This window comes from Oncorhynchus clarkii, chromosome 9 (genome assembly GCF_045791955.1).
Source record: "Oncorhynchus clarkii lewisi isolate Uvic-CL-2024 chromosome 9, UVic_Ocla_1.0, whole genome shotgun sequence".
Taxonomy (NCBI): domain Eukaryota; kingdom Metazoa; phylum Chordata; class Actinopteri; order Salmoniformes; family Salmonidae; genus Oncorhynchus; species Oncorhynchus clarkii.
This window is the reverse complement of record NC_092155.1, coordinates 54586090-54608966: the sequence shown is the minus strand read 5'-3', so window position 1 is coordinate 54608966 and position 22877 is coordinate 54586090. Positions and strand designations below refer to the sequence as shown.

Below are 22877 nucleotides of genomic sequence, written 5' to 3'. Positions count from 1 at the left end.
ACACAATTGCATTTTATCATAGCAATTTTGATGCACAGAGATACCGTGGCGAGATCCTGAGGCCCATTGTTGTGCCATTCATCCACCGCTATCACCTCATGTTTCAGCATGAAAATGTCCTAGTTCTTCCATGGCCTGCATACCAGACATGTCACCCATGGAGCATGTTTGGGATACTCTGGATCAACGTGTATGACAGCGTGCTCCAGTTCCCGCCAATATCCATTAACTTTGTATAGCCATTGAAGAGGGGTGGGGCTAAATTCCACAGGCCACAATCAACAGCCTGATCAACTCTATGCGAAGGAGATGTGGTCAAATGGTGGTCACACCAAATAATGACTGGTTTTCTGATCCACACCCCTACTTAAAAAAAAAAGGTATCTGTGACCAACTGATGCATATCTGTATTCCCAGTCACGTGAAATCTAAAGATTAGGGGATCATTTATTTCAATGGACTAATTTCCTTATGTGAATTGTAACTCAGTAAAATATTTGAAAATGTTGCAAATCCAGTTTATATTTTTGTTCAGTGTATATTTTGGAATGGCTGATGTTAATTTCAGGAGGCTGCCATCAGCGAAAAGGGAACAAAACACATTTTCACAACCCGCCATACAATATCTAAGTGGCGCAACGGTCTAAGGCACTGCTTCTCAGTGCTAGAGGCATCACTACAGACCCTGGTTAGATCCTAGGCTGTATCACAACTGGCTGTGATCGGGAGTCCCATAGGGTGGTGCACAATTGGTTAGGGGAGGGTTTGGCCAGGGTAGGCCATCATTGTAAAATAAGAATGTGTTCTTAACTGACTTGCCTAGTTAAATAAAGGTTACAAAATAAAAACAATGACAATCGTTGGCTGCTATTTATTGATAATGGGACTGTTTATTGGTGTGTGGCTAGTGACTTTTATAGAGACGGCCCGAATTACCTGTGTCATTTGAGAAAGAAAACTATAGCTGCGTTCAAGGCTCTAAATTTAAAACAAAAATATTGGTAGCACTGGTACTCCCTTCTTAAAGAAAGGTAGGAGCCCCCAAATAAAATGTAGGAGCGCCAGAATTTTGGGGGGGAGATACAGTCTATATTGGGACTATATGAATTCTAGCTACATTTGAAGCACATGTTGTGCCATAGAAATTAATGTGTAACACTGTAAATACATCAGCTTATTATCAAAGCTAAAATGTTGATACGAATACCTGTCATTGAAATTACAAAATAAGTTGTTTCTACATTGTGTAAAGCACTATATTCTTATTGAAACGCATTGCATTGTACATCGTCTCTTTAAAAATGTCAGGTTTGTGACGATAACGTGCAAGAAATCTCGCTCATTCACCGCTTTCTGGTGGCGCTTTGAATGCCTTGTTCAAAACAACTGAGAACTCGGAAATCTCCGACTTCCGGATTCAGTGCGTTCAAGACAACTGGGAACTTGGAAAACGAGTTCCACCTGGAAAAAAATCATTTTGAACGGTCATCCAACTCAGAATTCCCACTCGGGCCTCTTTCTAGAGCTCCGACTTTCCGTCCTGAAGGTCACTGACTTCATGATTTGGCCTCGTATTTTTTTTATTAGTTCTCCTAAACCCCCTACGAAAAGTCAAATTTGACAAAATCTTTATCCCTTCTTGACAAAATCCACACACACTTCCGTGACGCTAATGTTAGGCAATAGTTGTCCCGGGTTCTCCCAGGCTGCCGGCTTGGTGTAGGATCAGATAGAGCCAAGTAGTGGAATAGTGGTGCGGTTTTTTGGGTGTAGGGTTAGTTGGTAGGGCAATTTTTCTTCCCGATTCCCCATCCATTTCCCTTCCATTTTTGTCTCAAATTGCAATGAATTCACATTCCAGAAGTAGGCAAAAACGCAGGGCCTAGATAAGAGAAATTGATTAATAACCTTGATTAATAGGGAAGGCCTCACACTCCAGTACAGAAGATGGCGCTATATGCACCTAACAGTAAATTGTGATCTGCCACCCACATTTGAAGAAGATTTCTTGGGAGAACGCTTTCTCGCTAGAATAACAAAGACCAACTTCGTGAAATGTGAGTACAACGTTTATTTATTCAACAAATTACTTTCATTTGAATGTTTAATTCGATCATTGGGGTATGCAACGCCGAGTGTGTTTTCAACATCATCCCACTAGCCAAGCAAGCTATCTAGCTAACTACTGTTAGCTTACGTTGTTGGACACTACCGTCCGATTAGTAACGTAGGGACGAAAAACCCGTTTTGGTGATTCTTGGTAAATCATCCAAATAAATAAATCACTGCAAGTTTTTGGACTCATTCAGCAGTACAATACCATTAAATTAAATGCTAAATTCAATTTATATTCCTATAATTTTAGTTGAAAATAATGCAGCCGCTGCTTCCTGTTGACAAGACATTAATAAATAGCCCAATGTCCAACAGTTTTAAAGTGTCCAAATCAATAACCAATATGCAGAAACAGTTAGTGATATATTGAAAACGTAAACATACAATTTACTAACTACACTTACATGTGCAACAATAGTAATCATATTACTTGTATTTTTTAAACGAGCACCCTATAAACTCCACACGCACCAAAACCCAGTTTTGTCAAGTGGTACTAAATCATTAATCGATGCGCTGTTCAAACTACCACAACTCAAAACCACATGGAATGAGGATATTTTTACTTCACTGGTTAGAGGATACCCTTCACAACGGTCAGCTGCATTTTGGAATGTTGAATTTGGATATGGGGGTCACCAAAACAAAAAGAGAAACGCAACATTGTTTTGTCAATCACTCCAATCTATTATCACGTTGAAATAAATTGCCCGAGAGGGGGGAATGCTGTGTAAATCTCACACACTCAAAAACCACACGGAATTTGAGAATCATGTGTACATCACTGGTTGGAGGACAATTTGTAGAAGAACGCTAGCTACAATTTGAAGTGTTGCATTTTGATTCAAGTAGGTCACCAACGAGGTAAGTGTAACAACACCTTTATGTTAATCACTTCCATCGATATCATACTGAAATCAATAGAACAGGGGGTAAACGTTTGGGTTGTAGCGCTGTTTAAACTAACGCTATTCAAAGGCCACACGGAAACTTGGAATAACCTGTACATGGTTGGTTAGATGATAATTTGTATAAGGCTTCTATCTTTATTTTGAAATGGCGGATGTTGATTTCGGGAGGCTGCCATCATGGAAAAGGGAATACAACACTTTTTCTGTTTAGTTAATTTACAACGAATCACGACCCGCCATAAGGTATCAACATTGACAACGGTTGGCGGCTATTTAAGTAATCGTTTGACTTTCAATTCCGTCTATTGTTGTGTAGTCATCGACTTTTATATAGACCGTCCGAATTATCTGCGCCATTTGAGAAATAAAATGTTATTAGCGTTCTAAATCCTGCTACCCTCAGCGTGTATGACAAAATCAACATTACAACACCAAAGATATTGATCTGTTTTAAGCAATTGATATTTTGTCATCGTGTTGACGATAAACTTTTATACTAACATCACCAATCTGAGGTAAAAATCATGTGTAACCCTCCCCCCATTCGATGTGGTCAGTTTGTGTAATGTAGTAGTAACACACAGTTTATATCATGGAAAGTAGCGTAATATACATTAATTACATATTAATCCTATTTTGTATTTTGATATGGCAAAATAATTCAATATCTTAATTTAGGATGATAATAAATTATGCAAACTCACAGATTTGTTCAATAATCACATTTCTCACAAGTTTATCCATTTAGAGATGTAAAACATGCTCAATTTAACCATTGCTCTAGACTAGAGAGACCATGGAAAGGGTCTCTGCAGCAGGCTGAACGTTTATGTCCCTGCTGATTGCCAGCAGGCGGTGTTTAGATGAACAACCAAAGTTAAACTAACTAGTTAATTGTACATTCAGGAATGTGTCAACTACAAAGAACCGCTTATTTTTTAAATCCTGAATTGGTTATTTGTTGCAAATCATCTTTTTAAATCCGTTTTCTTTCAGGGACTAAACAGGCCAATTGACGCTTTAGCAGGACCAAGCACTCTTTCCCGACTGGTGTGGAGGTAAGATATTGTAACATTATCTGATTTAAAAACATTTGACATTCAGCTAGTTGTTTTCTGCTTCATGTAGGCTTACTAGCCAATTAATTGATTGTGCATCCTTAGCTACATGTATTAATGTTGTTTCCTAGTGAATACATGCATTCAGTGTCTAATTACTGCCAGTTCCCTACCTCTCTCTGTATTGGGTTGAGGGGTTGAGGGGCTGGGCAATGTTGCCAGTTAATTTTATTTAATTGTATCGTTATTTTAGCAGGGAGTCACCATTGAGATGAGGTTCTCTTTCACAAGGGAGCCATCAATATATAATTTCATAAATCTAAAAATCAAATACTATATGAAACAAGTAAAATACAGCAATACACAAATATTCAAGGAAAACTATTACATTCCTCAATAAGCAGGTCCCCAATCAATATTTTAAATTGTCAGAGTGGCACCAGAACATGCAATTGTAATGTATTTTATAGTTGGTTCCAGCAATGTGGTGCTTTAAAACTAAAAGCACATTTACCTAGTTCGGTGGAGACCCGAGGAACCTTAAGATTCAACCAACCTCGTGGACGGGTTTGGTATCTCATGTTTTTATATTTGAACAGTGAAGTTAGATAAGTCGGAAGATTGTGTAGTAGTACTTTGTAAATAAAAAGGTAATAATTAACTGATCTACGGGACTTTAATGAGAACCAGCCAACCTTTTGATACAGCATTCAGTGGTGAGTATTGAAACTGTCACCTGTGAAGGGAGCTATGGGAGACATGGCATCCAAAGGTTTAACAGTAATGGCTGCTGCAGTCTGGTAAATGGTGTCACCGTAATCAAGAACTGGCACGAAAGTTGAATGTACAATCTGCTTCTTGCTATTTAGGGAGAGGCAATATATATTTCTATAAAGAAGCCCACATTAAATCGTGGATAATTAACTATCTCATCCATATCTTTTTTTAAACATTAAATCTTGTCAATCCAAATGCCCAGGTATTTATTGCCGGGAACCAGATTGATGGGAGAAAGGCAATTAATAAATATGTAGTCAAATGTTTTTTGTTTGCGAGGATTAGAGAACAACATACAACAGTCTTGCCCGCATGAAGTACATGTTTTAAACCAAACAGGCTATTTTGTAAGGCAACAAAGTCAAATTGCAGCTCTAATATAGCCTTGTCAACAGTTGGGACAATGGCATACATAAGTGTCATCTGAAAACAGATGAATATTACAAGTTTTAACAGTTTTAATATTATTTATATGAATGGGAAAGAGAACAGGTCCCAATACTGATCTCTGCGGTACACCTTTTGTAATATCCAGAAAACTAGACAATCAGAAATCACGCATTGTGTCCTATTTGACAGAATTTGTCAATAAAAGTCAGAGCTATTCTACTCAAACTGTAAAGACTTTTATCAGTAAAATAATTAACCTGACAATGTAAGGGGTTATTAATTGTTACAATGCACATGCCATGTTATGATGATGGTTCAAGATAATCTGATAATTGTTATGAACATGTTTTGAAGTATGAAATGATCATGCTTATGAATATGTAAAACTGCATAATGATGGAACATTAAAGTGCAGAAACATTAATGGTGCTTTCAAGACAACTGGGAACTTGGGGAAAAAAACAGAGTCAAATCACAATGTCAGTAATCTTCAGGTTGGAAAATCTGAGCTGTAGAAAGATGCCAGAGTTTCTGAGTTAGAATTCCAAGTTGGATGCACTTTTTAAATTGTGAAAGAGCAAAACATTTGGCACATATGAATTCAGGGCAACCTGCAGTGTTGTTGATGCACATTTGACAGAGAAGAACAGTGTTCGTTTTCATGTGAGAGAAGCTGAATTTATATGTTGTGTATGTTTATCCAAACACCGTTAAAAGAAAAAACGCCAGTGCTGTCATGTTTGGGAATTACTCTGCAGTAATATGATCAGTCCAAAACATTGCACAGCCCACAGACTTAAGTGCCTGCCTCAGATAAGACGTTTGCATGTCTACAGCTGGAGGGAACCCTCGGTGAGTGACGTCGGCACCTGTTTAGCTTTCGCAAAGAAGTGCCCCCTCCCCCTTCAGTATCGAACATGTCCCTAACAAAATTCAGCACCTCTGTGGGGAGATTAAACTCACCAAATCTCGTTGCAAAGATGTTTGGGAAAATACAACATGTCTGTAACACTTTACTTGACACCCAGCGTCCTTACACGTTATGAAACGGTCATAACCATGTCATAACAGCTGACATAACTTGTCATAAACTGGCATATTTACACCTGTTGTGACATATTCAATTATTTTATGGCTGGTTATGACGCCTACATAAATGTCAAAACCCACAACCTACCACACAAAGCAAAACATTTCATTACACCATAGCCTACTTGTCAGTAGTATGTTTATGTTACCAAACATTTTCTGGAATTGACCAGAATTTAATATCATTGTATTTGTGCACACATTGATGTCAGACATGCAACTACCCAAATGCTTTGTTTCTGATGACTGGGGTGCATGCAGGAGCAGATTTAAGGAACAGGACAAGACACCCTCTATTTGACTGATGACTGACATAAGGGAAAGTACGTGATATACATATCTGGCTTATATGATTATGATGGTCATAATGATCATAATGCTTAATGACAAATTATTTTAAATATGATGGAGAGAAAAAATGACTAAAGAATTTGTTACAACAACAAACGAAAGGAAAGTTATTGGCAGGAAAAAAACACATTTGAACATAACCAGCCATAAAATGATGCAATTTGTCTCAGCAGGTGTACATATATGGGTCATGAGTGTTATGAAAAGTTATGTTAGCTGTTATGACATATTTTGACATGGTTTTGACCGTGCCATAACGTTATGATACTGGGTGTCAAGTAAAGTGTTACCCAAATTTCTTTGGAAAGCAGACTATTTTTAATTTATGTCATTAACTGTTTTGTCCCTCCCCTGTAGTCCCAAATTAAGTCCATTCAAGTGATTGAAAAAAAAAATCATTTTCTCTAGAATGTGATGGGTTTCTTCTGACGGCAGTCGAGAGATAAGCAACTCTCCCCTCCCTAAGCTCACATACTCTCTTAAGAGCGTTAGGTCTACCCTTATTTAACCACTGAATCATGATGCTCAGCAGACATGTCTTTCAGCAGACTAAGAAACAAGCAATGTTGAAGGCTAAATGTTGATCAGATAAAGTTTATGATGGCCATAACTGAGTCCAGTGCATTCTTTAACTCACCGCAGAGTTTAGCGCAAAGCACACTCAGGCAGTGTAGTCACATCTGCGGTGAAAGAGTCCATACCACCTATAGGTGACCAGACAGACCCTGTACCCCTGTTAGCTGCTCTGATTGGCTGTAACTGGTATCTTAGTGCTATTGATTGACAGCACTTAATGGGCAGGACGTTGGGAAAACAGATTCTCCCATTGGAGAATGTTGAACTCATTTTGGCACTTAACATTGGATTTCTGCATGGATTTTTAGCTGATGAAATCGTTTTTTATGTTTGAGCAAATGGCCAATCTAAATTGGTAAAAGGCCGCATCTTGCCCACTGGCAGCCATTTGAATAGCCCTAACCTAGATGTTGTCTTCTAACATCAGCTTGTCTGTGTCACTCTTGCTAGTAAGGCGCTTTGCTTCCTTTTTTATTTTGGAAGACTGTCAGTTCAACCTCACATAAGATGCAAGTCACTGATTTGAGTGTGGTCATTTCATTACCTGAAATGGTTCTTTTTAGATTTTCTTTTCAGTCAAGCTCAGAAATGGACAATACATCTTCTTCAACCAGAGAAGTGGAGAGTGTATTTGTAAGTATCATTGTATATCACAACACAAAATGGCTGATATTATTTAAGTCCTGCAAAGTTGTCACCACTTGTGTTTGGGGAGAAATGTTTGGGGATAATTGTACAATAGCCATTTTGGAGCTTGTTTCACTTCCATTGTGTGTCAACAGCAACTATGTCATGTTTTAGGCTGACTGTGAACTGCAATTCTGCAGAGGCTTCTGCCTTCCTGATTTTCAAAAACCCTTGACATACAGTGCCTTCAGAAAGTATTCATACCTCTTGACTTATTCCACATTTTGTTAAGCTGCTGCTACTCGCTGTTATTATCTATGCATAGTCACTTTACATATTACCTCGACTAACCTCTACCCCCACACATTGACTCTGTACCGGTACCTCCTGTATATAGCCTCGTTATTGTTATTTTGTAACTTTTATAGTTTATTTAGTAAATATTTGCTTAACTCGTATTTTTCGAAAACTACATTGTTGGTTAAGGGCTTGTAAGTAAGCATTTCACGGTAATACCTATTGTATTCGGCTCGTTTTTCCCCCCCATCTACACACACACACAACCCCATAATGACAGTGAAACATGCTTTTAGAAATGTTAGCGAAGGTATAGAAAATGAAGGATAAATATCTCATTTGCATAAGTATTCACAACCCTGAGTCACTACTTTTGTAGAAGGACCTTTGGTGGCGATTACAGCTTTGAGTCGTCTTAAGTATGTCTGTATCAGCTTTGCACATCTGGATTTAGGCATTTTCTCTTGTTCCTTGCAGATTTTTGTAAATTAGATTTAATAAAAAAAAAAATATATACATATATATCAGCTAAAAAAGAAACGTCCTCTCACTGTCAACTGCGTTTATTTTTTAGCAAACCTAAAGTGTAAATATTTGTATGAACATAAGATTCATCAACTGAGACATAAACTGAACAAGTTCCACAGACATGTGACTAACATAAATGGAATAATGTGTCCCCGAACAAAGGGGAGGTCAAAATCAAAAGTAACAGTAAGTATCTGGTGTGGCCACCAGGTGCATTAAGTACCGCAGTGCATCTCCTCATTGACTGCACCAGATTTGCTAGTTCTTGCTGTGAGATGTTACCCCACTCTTCCACCAAGACACCTGCAAGTTCCCGGACGTTTCTGCGGGGAATGGCCCTAGCCCTCACCCTCCGATCCAACAGGTCCTAGACGTGCTCAATGGGATTGAGATCCGGGCTCTTCGCTGGCCATGGCTGAACACTGACATTCCTGTCTTGAAGGAAATCACGCACAGGACGAGCAGTATGGCTGGTGGCATTGTCATGCTGGAGGGTCATGTCAGGATGAGCCTGCAGGAAGGGTACCACATGAGAGAGGAGGATGTCTTCCCTGTGATGCACAGCGTTGAGATTGCCTGCAATGACAACAAGCTCAGTCCAATGATGCTGTGACACACCGCCCCAGACCATGACGGACCCTCCACCTCCAAATCGATCCCGCTCCCGAGTACAGGCGTGTCACGTTGGTGTAACGCTCATTCCTTCGATGATAAACGTGAATCTAATCATCACCCCTGGTGAGACAAAACCGCGACTCTTCAGTGAAGAGCCCTTTTTGCCAGTCCTGTCTGGTCCAGCGACGGTGTGTTTGTGTCCATAGGCGACATTGTTGCTGGTGATGTCTGGTGAGGTCCTGCCTTACAACAGGCCTACAAGCCCTCAGTCCAGCCTCTCTCAGCCTATTGCGGACAGTCTGAGCACTGATGGAGGGATTGTGCATTCCTGGTGTAACTTCGGCAGTTGTTGTTGCCATTCTGTACCTGTCTCGCAGGTGTGATGTTCTGATGTACCGATCCTGTGCAGGTGTTGTTACACGTGGTCTGCCACTGCGAGGACAATCAGCTGTCCGTCCTGTCTCCCTGTAGCGCTGTCTTAGTCGACTCACAGTACGGACATTGCAATTTCTTTCCCTGGCCACATCTGCAGTCCTCATGCCTCCTTGCAGCATGCCTAAGGCACGTTCACGCAGTTCATCTTTCTTTTGGTCAGTAGAAAGGCCTTTTTAGTGTCCTAAGTTTTCACAAGTGTGACCTTAATTGCCTACCGCCTGTAAGCTGTTAGTGTCTTAACGACCGTTCCACAGGTGCATGTTCATTAATTGTTTATTGCTCATTGAACAAGCATGGGACAGTGTTGAAACCCTTTACAATGAACATCTGTGAAGTTATTTGGATTATCTTTGAAAGACAGGGTCCTGAAAAAGGGATGTTTTATTTATTTATTTATATATATATATATATATATTACACACACACACAGTTGAAGTCATAACTTTACATACACCTTAGTCAAATATATTTAAACTTAAGTTCACAATTCCTGACATTTAATCCTAGTAAAAATTCCCTGTCTCAGGTCAGTAAGGATCACCACATTATTTTAAGAATGTGAAATGTCAGAATAATAGTAGAGAGAATGATCTATTTCAGCTTTTATTTCTTTCATCACATTCCCAGTGGGTCAGAAGTTTACATACACTCAGTTAGTATTTGGTAGCATTGCCTTTAAATTGTTTAACTTGGGTCAAATGTTTAGGGTAGCCTTCCACAAGCTTCCCACAATAATTTGGGTGAATTTTGGCCCATTTTTCTCATTTTGTGAGCATTTCTCCTTTGCCAAGATAATCAATCCACCTGACAAGTGTGGCATATCAAGAAGATAATTAAACAGCATGATCATTACACGGGTGCACCTTGTGCTGGGGACAATAAAAGGCCACTAAAATGTTCAGTTTTGTCACAATGCCACAATGTCTCAAGTTGAGGGATGCTGACTGTAGGAATGTCCACCAGAGCTGTTTCCAGAGAATTTTATGTTAATTTCTCTACCATAAGCCACCTCCAACGTCGTTCTATAGATTCTGGCAGTACATCCAGCCTCACAACCACAGACCACGTGTAATGGTGTCGTGTGGGCAAGCATTTTGCTGATATCAACGTTGTGAATGGAGTGCCCCATTGTGGCTTTGGGGTTATGGTATGGCAGGGATAAGTTACAGACAACAAACACAATTGCATTTTATCGATGGCAATTTGAATGCACAGAGATACCGTGATGAGATCCTGAGGCTCATTCATCAGCAGCCATCACCTTATGTTTCAGCATAATAATGCATTGCCCCATGTCGCAAGGATCTGTACACAATTCCTGGAAGCTGAAAATGTCCCAGTTTCTGGCCTGCATACTCGCCATGTTTGGGATGCTCTGGATCGACGCGTAGGAACGCGTGTTACAATTCCCGCCAATATCAAGCAACAAGTGTAATGGGACAACATTCCACATTCCAATCAACAGCCTGATCAACTCTATGCGAAGGAGACGTGTCACGATTCATGTCTGTATTTCCACTCGTGAAATCCATAGATTAGGGCCAAAGAATAAAGATCATACCCCCAAGACATGCCAACCTCCCCTGTTATTGCTAATGGTGAGAGGTTAGCATGTCTTAAGGATATGATCTTTGAAACACAACCAAAACAAAGCGTGAATGCAACAAGTTTGTGTAGTCACTAGCTTGGTGTAGTCAATGTGCGCTAAGAATATGGAACTAAATACTAAACACTAAACTTTTGACAGAGGGGTCAAAATTATCTTCACCCATCTTTTTAAGAGATAAAAAATATTGAAACAATCTATTTCTCTGAGAAATTATATCAGTATAAAATAATAATTTGAAAACTTTTTGGAGCATAAAATATAGCTCAGTATTGGTATTTAGTTTAGTCTTTTTTGCTCTTCTTTATCAAGGGTGCCAATAATTTGAGGTGACTATGTATTATATGGGCCCAATGAGATCTTTAGCTATCTAAAAATGGTCTACCTGAGCAAGTCACCATTCCGGAAACTTTAAAGTCTGAAGATTATCCCTGAGTTGATATTTCTGTCTGTGACAGAGTCTGAAGAGGTCGAGCAAGACTGAGCTCAGGCCAAGATACTGTGGATATCATATTTCTAGGGCCACTGATTTGTGGTCATCATACAGGGATGAAATTAGTCTCATTCCTTTCACAAGGACCAAATCTGTCTCGGTATCCCTTTAGCTGTGGAGTTAGTCAGGAACTTAGAGACCTGATACATGTTTTACTCTGTACACTAGCATACAGAATAGATAATGGAATGATTACACATAAGAAAGGTGCATGGTTTTATTTTATTACTTGATTGCATGAAATAGGCCCTTTCAGAATAATAAGGACACAGTTATTGGTTTAGTAAATGAGTTGATATGTTGGAGTAAAACAGTTCAGGTTTTCAGTGATCAGACAATGCATTTAGTAAAACAAATGTATCAATTCTGATTTGTTTTCATGATTTCAGCTCAACAAACACATGCTTGGATATGATTCTGGAGATTCAATCAGCAACATAGAAATAAAAGAATATGAATATGTGCCAGGAACAGAAAGTGACAGTGAGAGCAGCTTAGAGGACTTTACTGCATTAAAGGACAAATGCACCACTAAAGCAAGATCTGCACCTAAAGATGGCCAACTTGACAAAGACTTGCTTGGTTATGATTCTGAAGACTCAATCAGCAGCATAGAAATAACAGAATATGAATATGTGCCAGAATATGAATATGTGCCAGGAACAGAAAGTGACAGTGAGAGCAGCTTAGAGGACTTTACTGCATTGAAGGACAAATGCCCTACTAAAGCAAGATTGGAACCTAAAGATGGCCAACTTGACAAAGACAGGATTGGATATAATTCTGAAGATTCAATCAGCTGCACAGAAATAACACGAGATGAATGTGTGTCAAGAACAGAAAGTGACAGTGAGAGCAGCTTGGAGCACTGCACTGTATTGAAGAACAAAGGCCCCACCAAAGCAAGATCTGCTCCTAAAGATGGTCCAAAAAAGACTTATAAGAGACATAGAAATACAGAATCTGACACCTCTGTGCAAGAATCGACAAGTTCACTTGAAGTCATGCACGTTACAAAGACTAAAGATGGATCAAGAAGATACACCAAAAAACATTACTGTCTCTTTTGTGAGAAACCACAATCAAAAATTGCCCGGCATCTGGAAATGATTCATAAAAGTGAAGCTGAAGTCGCAAAGGCCCTTTCTTTCCCAAAGAACTCCAAGGACAGAAAGCTCCAACTGACAATACTGAGGAAACGAGGGGACAGGGCACACAACATGCAAGTCATAAGAGAAGGCAAAGGTGTTATAGTTCCTTGTAAACAAACCAGTTCCCCAAATGGAAATCCAAAAGACTTCTTGCACTGTGCAAATTGCCAAGGACTCTTTAAAAGAAAATTCCTATGGAAACACATGAAAAGGTGCCCACTGAGTGGTGTACGGCTGAAACCTGGTAAAACACGAGTGCAGGCTATTTGTGCCCATGCACAACCTGTGCCTGATGGGATAAGCAAGGGACTGTGGAAACTCGTCAATGATATGACACAAGATGAGGTGGTAGATGTCATAAAGAAAGACAAATGTATCATCCAGTTCGGGGAGCAACATTACAACATTATGGGACACAGACGTGCCAATCATGAATTGATACGGCAGAAAATGCGCGAGCTGGGGAGACTAGTTTTGAAAGGGAAGCATGTATCACCTCTCACGAGATTGGAGGAATACATTGATCCAGCCAACTTCCTCCACACAATCAGTGCAGTGAAAGCTGTTTGTGGCTTTGACAGTGATAAGAATACACTAAAGACACCTTCACTAGCCTTAAAACTTGGCCATAACCTTCAGAAGGTTGCAGACATAGTTAGTTGTGAGGCTAGGGTCTCCGGTAACAAGAAAAAGGCTCAGAAGGTAGAGGACTTCAAACATATCTATAAGACATGCTGGAGAGAGTACATCTCGTGTCATGCTCACAAAACATTTGAAAAAAATAAGTTCAATGCTCCACTGATCTTGACATTTGCTGAAGATGTCAAGAAACTGCACATCCACCTTCAAGAAAAACAGAAAACATGCTACAGCCAACTTTTCAAAGAACCTAACAGGAAGACGTGGGCACAGCTGGCTAAAGTCACTCTGTCACAAATGACGGTCTTTAACCGAAAAAGACCAGGGGATGCCTCCCTGATGACAGTGGCCTCATTCGTGTCTCGAGACAAAACTGCTTTACATGACGATTATGGGAACTCCCTTTCAGATGTTGAACGGGCGCTATGCCAACATTTTAGTCGCATAGAAATATGTGGAAAGCGATCAAGAAAAGTCGCAGTGCTTCTATCCCCTACAATGATCAAATCAATGGAGCTGCTTGCAGAGAAGCGTGAACATTGCAGCGTTCTGAAGGAGAACATCTATATGTTCGCCATTCCAGGCTGTCCAACATCATTCAGCGGATCAGACTGCCTGCGTCTCTTTGCCAAGAAGTGTGGGGCTAAATGTCCAGAATCCCTCTCGTCCACCAAGTTGCGTAAACACATCACCATGATGTCTACTGTACTCAACTTAAATGACACCGACATGGACCTGCTAGCCGATTTCCTGGGACATGATCTACAGATGGACAAAAAATATTACAGGTTACCTGAGGGGACACTTCAGCTGGCAAAAATCACCAAAGTCCTCATGGCGATGGAGCAGGGAAGGCTAAACGAATTCAAGGGGAAAGGTCTTGACCAGATCCACATCAGTCCAGTGGGTATGTAACAATCTGTCAAGTTGAACCTGGTACCTCAACCCTGTCATGGTGACTTTTTCTGAGCAACCTGTCTATTTCGCTCTCCTTGCTAAGAGATGTTCTTGCTTGCTTGTCTTTCAGAGTGTGTTGAGCTGGATGAAGAGAGTGATACAGACTTGACTGAAGAAACTCCTGGAAGGTCATGTGAGCCACAAGGTAAAGATTTTGATGTGGAATGAAAGCATTTAAGGCCCAGCAGCTTTTAGAAACTTGTTCAATTTGAATTTCCAGCCATAACATATTCATAAATGACACACACATACTGTACCTTAGGGCCAACAGTTTAATTGATACTGTATATGCAAACAGCATGTTGTAGGATTTCAATACTGATCCATGGGATTTAGGAATTTGTATTCATGTGTTTCCATTGGCTCACCAGAGAGGACACGAGAGGCCATGGCAGGAAGATCAGGTAAGGAACCTGCCCAAATGAATCTTATTGATGTGTTTGTTCCTGTTTCCACTTGGCTCTTTAGTCTCTGCTATTCTAAAATGTCTGCATGCATTTCCAGCACTTAGTCATGTCAAAATAGTTTCTCTGTTTACTCCCACAAACATTTTTATTATAGACATATTAGTCCTTGCACGTAGACTGTGGTCGGTGAATTAGTGGTTTATATTTCCTGCCAAGCCAGATCTTAGAGCTCTGTTCTTTAGTAAGTGGTACTCAGCCACTTTGCTGAAGGAGTCTCAAATTGTGGCTCTAAAAATGAACAAGTAATCCACACACTCGTGATTTCATTACTCATGCTCCAACAATTACATTCTTATAATGCAATGTTCCAATTTTTTAAAGAGAGACTCAGCGAGACCAGTGTTAATTTTGTTAGCTGTTTTAGTCTTAGTCACATTTGAGTAATTTCATCTCTCGTTAGTTTTAGTTATCTAAAACTCTGGACAATTTTAGTGTAGTTTTAGCCACAGCAATTTATTATAATTTTATTTGTCTTTTAGCAGACGCTCTTATCCAGGGCGACTTAAGATAGCTTCATCTTAAGATAGCTAGGTGGGACAACCACATATTTTTCTACCCATCGTAACTATCAAGGGGGCAAATAACAGTGCTTTCCAGAAATTATTGAAGTATTACTGTACTCCTAATACTCAACAAATAGCATTTGTTTTTCCCATCGGTAAATGGCAACTACAACTCGCATTTGCGGATCGTGAGAAACCCCATCCGAATCAATGTGGTCAAAGCAAAAATAGCCTACATGAAAGTAAGAGAGTGAGTAAACGTTATTGTTTCTACACTGAACAAAAATGTAAACGCAACATGTGCTGGTCCCATGTTGGATGAGCTGAAATAAAAGATCCCAGACATTTTCCATTTGCATAAAAAGCTTATTTCTCTAATTGTATGCACAAATTTGTTTACAATTTTGTAGCCTAGTGGTTAGAGCGTTAAGCCAGTAATCAAAAGGTTGTTGGTTCGAATCTCCAAGGTGAAAAAATCTGTAGATGTGCCCTTGAGCACTTAACCCTAAGTAAGTCGCTCTGGATAAGAGTGTCTGCTAAATGACTGGAATGTTAAAAAAATACAAATAAAAATGTATCCAGTTTGTAAACAGCATGCAACATAACGCATGACTTCAGTTAAGCAGCAAAAGCACATGCATAGAATTCAAATACAGCATGATGTATGGTGACGCACCAAAAATGCCTCAAATATTTTTGAATTGTTGTTTACTTGTCCCAAGGTTCTAAGAAGAGGAAGTGGAGTGAGGAGGACAAAGGGACAGTGGAAGAAACATATATTCAATTCATGGACTCTGGAGCTACTCCAGGGAATGCAGACTCTTGCATGCATCAAGGCAGTGCCACAAGCCCTCAGAGAGCGGGACTGGCGGGCAGTGAAGTATTATGTCAAGAACAGAATTACAGCACATGTGAGCAGGACTACCAATAAATGTTGTAGTCTGTCTGGCCCTCTGTCTGCTTGTCTTTCTGCCTCTGTCTGTTCCTCTACCTGCATATCTGTCTGCCTGCCTGTCTCTGTCCCTTTGCCTGCCTGTCTGTCCCTCTGCCTGCCTGTCTGTCAGTCTGTGCCTCTGCCTGTCTGAAATGCAGTGCCTCCAGATTCCCTAGTTGTAATCAAGACAATATTATGTACAATGTTTAATATTCACACAATTACCCGAATAATGTAAAAGTTCATTTGCAGTTTGTTTATTTATCAGATTTTTTAATTTTTTTTTAAAGGGTATTTAGTCCTAGGCAGTGTTGTGATTAGTTATAAGAACATGTAACAAAAGTAATGTTGTTACAATATTACTTTGCATAGAAAGTAACGTTATATTACTTTGTTACTTTCATGAACAGTCTCAAAACCTCACTGTTTGACTGTCAGACGGAGTGAGGCAAGCCATGCGTGCTCTACCAAAGATACTACTAATAATATCTAATTCATTTAAAAAAATCAAACATCTTGGTCACTACTTTTTCTTCCTGAATGGTGTAGACTGATGTATTTGTCTGAATTTTGCAGTAAAGATTATACAAGAGTATAGACTACACACATAGCCTGGCCCCTCTGCGACATAAAACATTTTATGCACTCGTGAAATGTTGGCCCAGAACCGTTGTACAAATAAACATGATGGCTTTCTTTTAACCTTACCATGTGTTATTCACTACTGCAGTTATTTTTAAAGGTTTCCCAGAGTTTTATCTTCAAGTACATTAATAGCATAACAAGAAGGCATTCTGTAGGAACACTGGTCAGCACAAAGCATTGAGAAAAAATCAGCTGTAGTCGCAGCTAGATCGACAGGCAGGCAAGCTGACGCATCATATTGGACCACCAGCAAGTTAATTAAATCAACAATGATGAACAAATTGTAGACAAATTAACCTCTACAGGATCGGTGTATCCCCTGCCGGACGGTTGAGCTAACGTAGGCTAATGTGATTATCATGAGGTTGTAAGTAACCAAAATTCACAGGACATAGACATATCTAATATGGGCAGAAAGCTTACATTTGGTAATCTAACTGCACTGTCCAATTTACAGTACCTATTACAGTGAAAGAATACCATGCTATTGTTTGAGAGTGCACAATTATGAACTTCAAAATGTATTAATAAACCAATTAGGCACATTTGGGCAGTCTTGATACATCATTTTGAACAGAATGCAATGGTTAATTGGATCAGTCTAAAACTTTGAACATATACTGTCGAAATTTTGGCTATATTCCTAAGTCATATTGGCCTTTCTCTTGCATTTCAAACATGTTTTTTTCTTTGTATTATCTTTTAACAGATCTAATGTGTTGTATTCGCCTACATTAATTTCGCATTTCCACAAACCTCAAAGTGTTTCCTTTCAAATGGTATTGAGAATATGCATATCTTTGGTTCAGGTCCTGAGCTACAGGCAGTTTGTCATTTTATGCGAAAATTTAAAAAAAGGGTCAGATCCCTAAGCAACTTTGAATTGTACACGGATGAGTTGAATGCAGTATTTGTTTGCATTCTCTATATTATGTACCGAATACGTAACAATATCTAGACTTCCTAGATTTACCCATTAGGCTTACATCTTTATGGCCACATGGCTTCGTCTGCTTATTTCCTATTTAAAGAAACAAACAGAAAATCAAATACTAATGAATGAATACTTAATCTATTAACTGTCCATAGAGGAACTGCATAGACTGAGGAGAGAGGCTGTAACTCTGGATGGAGTATATGGGAGGGGTCTGGGATGATTTGATTGAGACAAACATCAGACAGGCCAAAGATTACGGATAACAAAAATATCCCGCCCCGCAGAGGAGGCTCCCTTGACCAGACATTTTGTTAAAAGGGCAACTTTTCTGCGAGGCAAGGACAATAAGCAGACCAGATCACAGCCCCGCACCAAATTCTAAAGAATTATGACTGGCGTGTCTGTTTCATCTTCGGTCTCTGTCTGTTCATAGACAGTCTGAAGGGATGGTGTTAACTAACACCCATTACCTTTAACTGACTTGCCTAGTTAAATAAAAAAAACATTACAAATAAAAATGGCTGTCTGGATTAGGTGGGTGACTGTTGGATTTGATTTAGTTTAGTGGCTGCTGATTGACAATGCTCAGAGCACTGAACTGACTTGGTCTGGTTGTGTCCAGTGCTTTCCCAGTGTCTTGCTGGCATTTGAAGTACATTTTTTCAGGTTCTTTCTTGAAGTTGAGCTGGATAAATACATTAACTTAAAAATAATTGTTCATGAAAAGCTATATTCTTATTTTATACGACCCAAAATACACTTTGCCAGTTATCTAGATTAGAATCCATCTTCCCCCTTGTGCCCCTAAACAATAGCCTTATTTCAATTATTTAATTAAAACTGAGGCGTCGGATAGCATACCTCTTTTTTAAATAGGAAGACATAGGCTCCAACAAAGCCCTCTTGTTGTTAAGTCTAATGAAGACGATTGTTGAAATTAATTAGGCTACTCAAATGACTTTCAACACCTTTTGCAGTCCACCTCTGATTGTCGAGGCCACCGCTTCACATTTCAGCACTCCAAAGCTGTCTGCCCGCTCACCTTTTTAGTTGACTGTCTCCTGCCCTCTCTTCAATAATTGAAGTTAATATACCTTTTGCATTATTTAGATGGGGTAACTTCCTTCTTGGGACATTACTTTTGGGACATTTTGCATTAAAAAAATAATAATATGGGGGGCCAAAAACTGTTGCCTGTTGCTGACCCCTGCATTCAATGGTCCCCAGTTTGAATGTTGTACAGCATGGGGGTGGGCAATAATTTTACCCGGGCTGCCACATTGAGAATTTCAGTGTGCATCGTGGGCCACATGCCTCATCATTTTTTTTTTTAAACACCAAATAACAAACTTATTTAACTCTAAACACATATTTATTTTCAAGGTAATGGTGAAACACACAGATAGGCCTATAGCAATGTGTTTTGCTTCTTTTTATATATATATATATATATATATATATATATATAATTTTACTTAATACAATGTCCAAAAAACAAGCCAAACGGTTTCTTCCCAAACTTTGGACACAGATGTTCATGTCACTGATGCAGAGACTCAGAGAGACCCAGAGACTGGCAGCTTCGTATGAGGTATTGTCAGACCCCAGTAAGAACTTGACTGCTTTGCATTTTATTCTTATTCTTGAGTGCCACATCACTGCACATTCCACACTCCATCTCTTCTCCTTGTCCTTCTTCTGTCACAGCCTCATCTTCCTCCTCTGGCTGGGGGTCAGCTTGGGCCACCACCTCTCCTCCCTCCTCCTGAGTCACCTCATCCCCTTCCGCCTCAACCTCTCGGGTGTGGAAGACGAGCTCCCCTCCCTGGATAACCTGCTCGGAAGTGGGTTGCCAGGTTGTGGTAACATCTTCCCCCACGGTGGTGGCAGCTACGGTGTACTGATGGTAGAAGTCAGAGTCAGCTTGGAACATGACCAGGGCCTGGGCGGTGTGGATTCGCACATGTTGGGCCAGTGAGCTGGCGTCCAGGAACTTGTCACCGCAAGAGTCGCATGCATACAGGATCTGAGTGTTGGGGTCTGGGAGGGAGAGGAGATAGACAGTGAGGATGTATGAGGAAGTTATGAATAGTAAAAGCTATTCAAAGCTGTGTGTGGCCAGTCTCACCTGCTTCCTGCACCTTCTCCACAGCCTTCGCAATCTCAGCTTTCAGAGCCTCCGTCTCATCTGCTGACACTGATGCAACCACAGGCACCACTGGAAACAGACAGAATCCCATATAAACACATGGCAGGAGAATTTTCTTTATTATTCCCTTTGTTCTGAGTCCATTTCCTTCTTACTCTTACACAGCCACCTTCCTTTCATCCCATTCCTTTTACAGTCACATCCCTTGCATAGTCCCCTTCTCCCACCCGTCTGAACTACATTACCCAGCATGCGCTCCATCTGACCTGTCAGCTGGGACACAGTGCTGCCAGCCAGGGCCTCCGTCGCCAGGGTGACGATGTCCTCGGTGGTGACAGTGACTATGTTGATCTCATTTTCGTCCATCTCCGAGGCCGACCCGCCATGGAACCCGTCACCCCCGTCATCACTGTCACCCCCGGCAACCACCAGGTGCTTCATCCCAGCCTTACCCTGGTGGACGGTCTTGACGTGGGAGCGTAGATTGTCGACACGATTGAACCCGCGACCGCACTTGTCACACAGGAAGGGCTTCTCTCCTAGGGGATGGTAAAAAAAAAGAGAACAATGCAACAGTAAACATGTCCTCCCCCAAGAATGACGCAGCATCCCCATTGGGCCAATCACTGTAAGTTTAGTCAAGATCGGGCCAGTGGTGTCTGATATCGCGTGACTTACGAATGTACAGATCCATAGCCCGTCCGTCCATCCCCCTCCCCCTGATTTCATCATGGGGGACAATAAATGTGATTAATGCTATTTATTTTTTAATAGGGGGTGCTTATACTTGTGTATCCCGCTCCCTCGGAGACCGGGTCATGGCCAGGGATCAGCCATTATTGACAGCAACTCTGGAGCAATTAGGGTTAAGTGATAGATCAGCAGATTTTTCACCTTGTCGACTCAGGGATTCGAACTATCAACCTTTCGGTTGCAGGCCCAACGCTCTAACCGCTAGGCTACCTGCTGCGGTTAGAGCGTGGGTAAACTGTATCGAATTAGTGCCCAGGTTACACACTTGTGTTATTTGACCACATTAGTCACAGGTGATATCTCAGACACCACCCGTGGGGGAGAATTACTTGAAGGGGGAAGGTAGACTAATGCAGTTAATGTTATACCTCAGGGGAAGGAGGTTGGAGGCACACTAAAGCTGGAGGGGAAAGAATGTGCCCAGCTACCCAACAGCTTTGTTTTCTTAACTAGATCAAGATACCTATATTCCACAAGATAGTGACATATTATAGACTTCTTTGACTATCCATTATTATCCACTACTCCCAGCGAACCGTACTTTCTCACTCACAGTTAGTTGTACATTCCATGTCTTCCTACCTGTGTGAATGATGATATGCTTGGAGAGGTCCCCGACGTTGACAAACGCCTTTTTGCAGTTGTGACACTTGTGTGGCCGGATGTTATCATGGTGACGGATGTGATTGGCCAGCTGACTGGACTGGACAAACCTGGAGTTGGAGATAGGGCATCAAGACAAAAAGGGCTCTATGTTACATCAATAGGATTATAGTGTGTGTGTGTGTGTTTACCTTTTGCCACAGCGGTCGCAGACATAGGGCTTCTCTCCGGTGTGCTGGCGGACATGAGCAATGAGTGAACTGGCCTGGGTGAACCCCTTCCCACAGATCCGGCACAGACACGGCTTCTCCCCTACAGGACCCACACACAAGCATGCACACAGACACTACAATTACATGACAGTCTCCAACCTATCATGCAATGCACAGGCATTCCCTGTTCTTTTTGCACATGTTTAGGCTACACATGTTTGGGCTCCCGAGTGGCGCAGCGGAATAAGGCACTGCACCTCAGTGCTAGAAGCGTCACTACAGACCCTGGTTCGATTCCAGGCTGTATCACAGCCGGCCGTGATTGGGAGTCCCATAGAGCGCCGCACAATTGGCCCAGCGTTGTCCATCATTGTTGTCCATCATTGTAAATAAGAATTTGTTTTTAACTGACTTGCCTAGTTAAATAAATGATAAATAAAAAATACAAAGAAAGAGGTCAATGTGAACATAATCCTTTAAATCCAGGACTGTTACCTGTGTGTATGCGCTCGTGTCTCTGCAGTGCCCCTGGGTCAGCGAAAGCTCTCTGGCAGTGCATACAGATATAGGGCTTCTCCCCACTGTGCACACGCAGGTGTCTCTTCAGGTTCCCTGGGAATCAAAGACTACAGTTATATATATATATCAATGCGAAGACCAGAGACTAGTTATATATCAACACATCGAGAGACCAGGGCCTGTGTTCATAAAGCGTGTAAGAGTACTGATCTAGGTTCAGGTCCCCTCCCTGTCCATGTAATCTTATTAGGACCAGTGTTGCCTTTTAGATCATAATGAATAAGATTACATGGACAGTGAGTACCTGATCCTAGATCAGCACTCCTACTCTCTGAGATGCTTTATGAATACAGGTTCGGAAGTCCATGTCTGGTCTGGTTTTACCGGAAGTGGTGAACTGTTTGCCACACTCTTTGCACTTCAGAGGGCCGTCTGTGATGTGGATCTTCAGGTGAGCCTTTAGATTCCCAGTCTGTCCAGACAGAGGAATAGCCAGGTTAGATACAGTTCAACATTTCAATGCAAGGATAGAGAGCGACT

The 22877-nt window shown here is 40.8% G+C and overlaps 2 protein-coding genes across 6 annotated transcripts in view; one reads left to right on the top strand and one right to left on the bottom strand.

Moving 5' to 3' along the window:
• Window positions 1-1950: 1950 nt before the first annotated feature.
• On the top strand, window positions 1951-17226 carry LOC139416577 (uncharacterized). Of its 5 annotated transcripts, none has more exons than XM_071165404.1 (7): window positions 1951-2057; window positions 4023-4084; window positions 7831-7900; window positions 12258-14565; window positions 14686-14760; window positions 14987-15019; window positions 16308-17226. In XM_071165404.1, exons 3-7 carry the CDS (start codon window positions 7856-7858, stop codon window positions 16514-16516), a joined length of 2670 nt encoding a protein of 889 aa, XP_071021505.1. In that variant the 5' UTR covers window positions 1951-2057; window positions 4023-4084; window positions 7831-7855; the 3' UTR covers window positions 16517-17226. The 5 variants fall into 5 exon arrangements, with proteins under 5 accessions (XP_071021505.1, XP_071021507.1, XP_071021504.1 ...); XM_071165403.1 differs by having other exon boundaries at window positions 2046-2057; window positions 4034-4084; XM_071165405.1 differs by lacking the exon at window positions 1951-2057 and adding an exon at window positions 2680-2979.
• LOC139416578 (zinc finger and BTB domain-containing protein 17-like) overlaps window positions 17212-22877 on the bottom strand; it is a 19002-nt gene continuing 13336 nt past the window's right edge. The window contains exons 9-15 of the mRNA XM_071165407.1: window positions 22722-22809; window positions 22314-22430; window positions 21798-21918; window positions 21586-21716; window positions 20517-20789; window positions 20230-20319; window positions 17212-20141 (exon numbers count right to left, since the gene is read on the bottom strand). Coding sequence (XP_071021508.1) covers window positions 19699-20141; window positions 20230-20319; window positions 20517-20789; window positions 21586-21716; window positions 21798-21918; window positions 22314-22430; window positions 22722-22809 — 1263 coding nt within the window. The 3' untranslated portion in view covers window positions 17212-19698. The remainder of the gene's footprint in view (window positions 20142-20229; window positions 20320-20516; window positions 20790-21585; window positions 21717-21797; window positions 21919-22313; window positions 22431-22721; window positions 22810-22877) is intronic.

Coding starts and splice junctions, on each gene's coding strand:
- LOC139416577 (XM_071165402.1), top strand. CDS start 7,775: ATGCAAGTCACTGATTTGAGTGTGGTCATTTCATTACCTGAAATGGTT. Junction 7,901..12,257: donor GAGAAGTGGAGAGTGTATTT/GTAAGTATCATT, acceptor TCATGATTTCAG/CTCAACAAACACATGCTTGG. Junction 15,020..16,307: donor GGCCATGGCAGGAAGATCAG/GTAAGGAACCTG, acceptor ACTTGTCCCAAG/GTTCTAAGAAGAGGAAGTGG.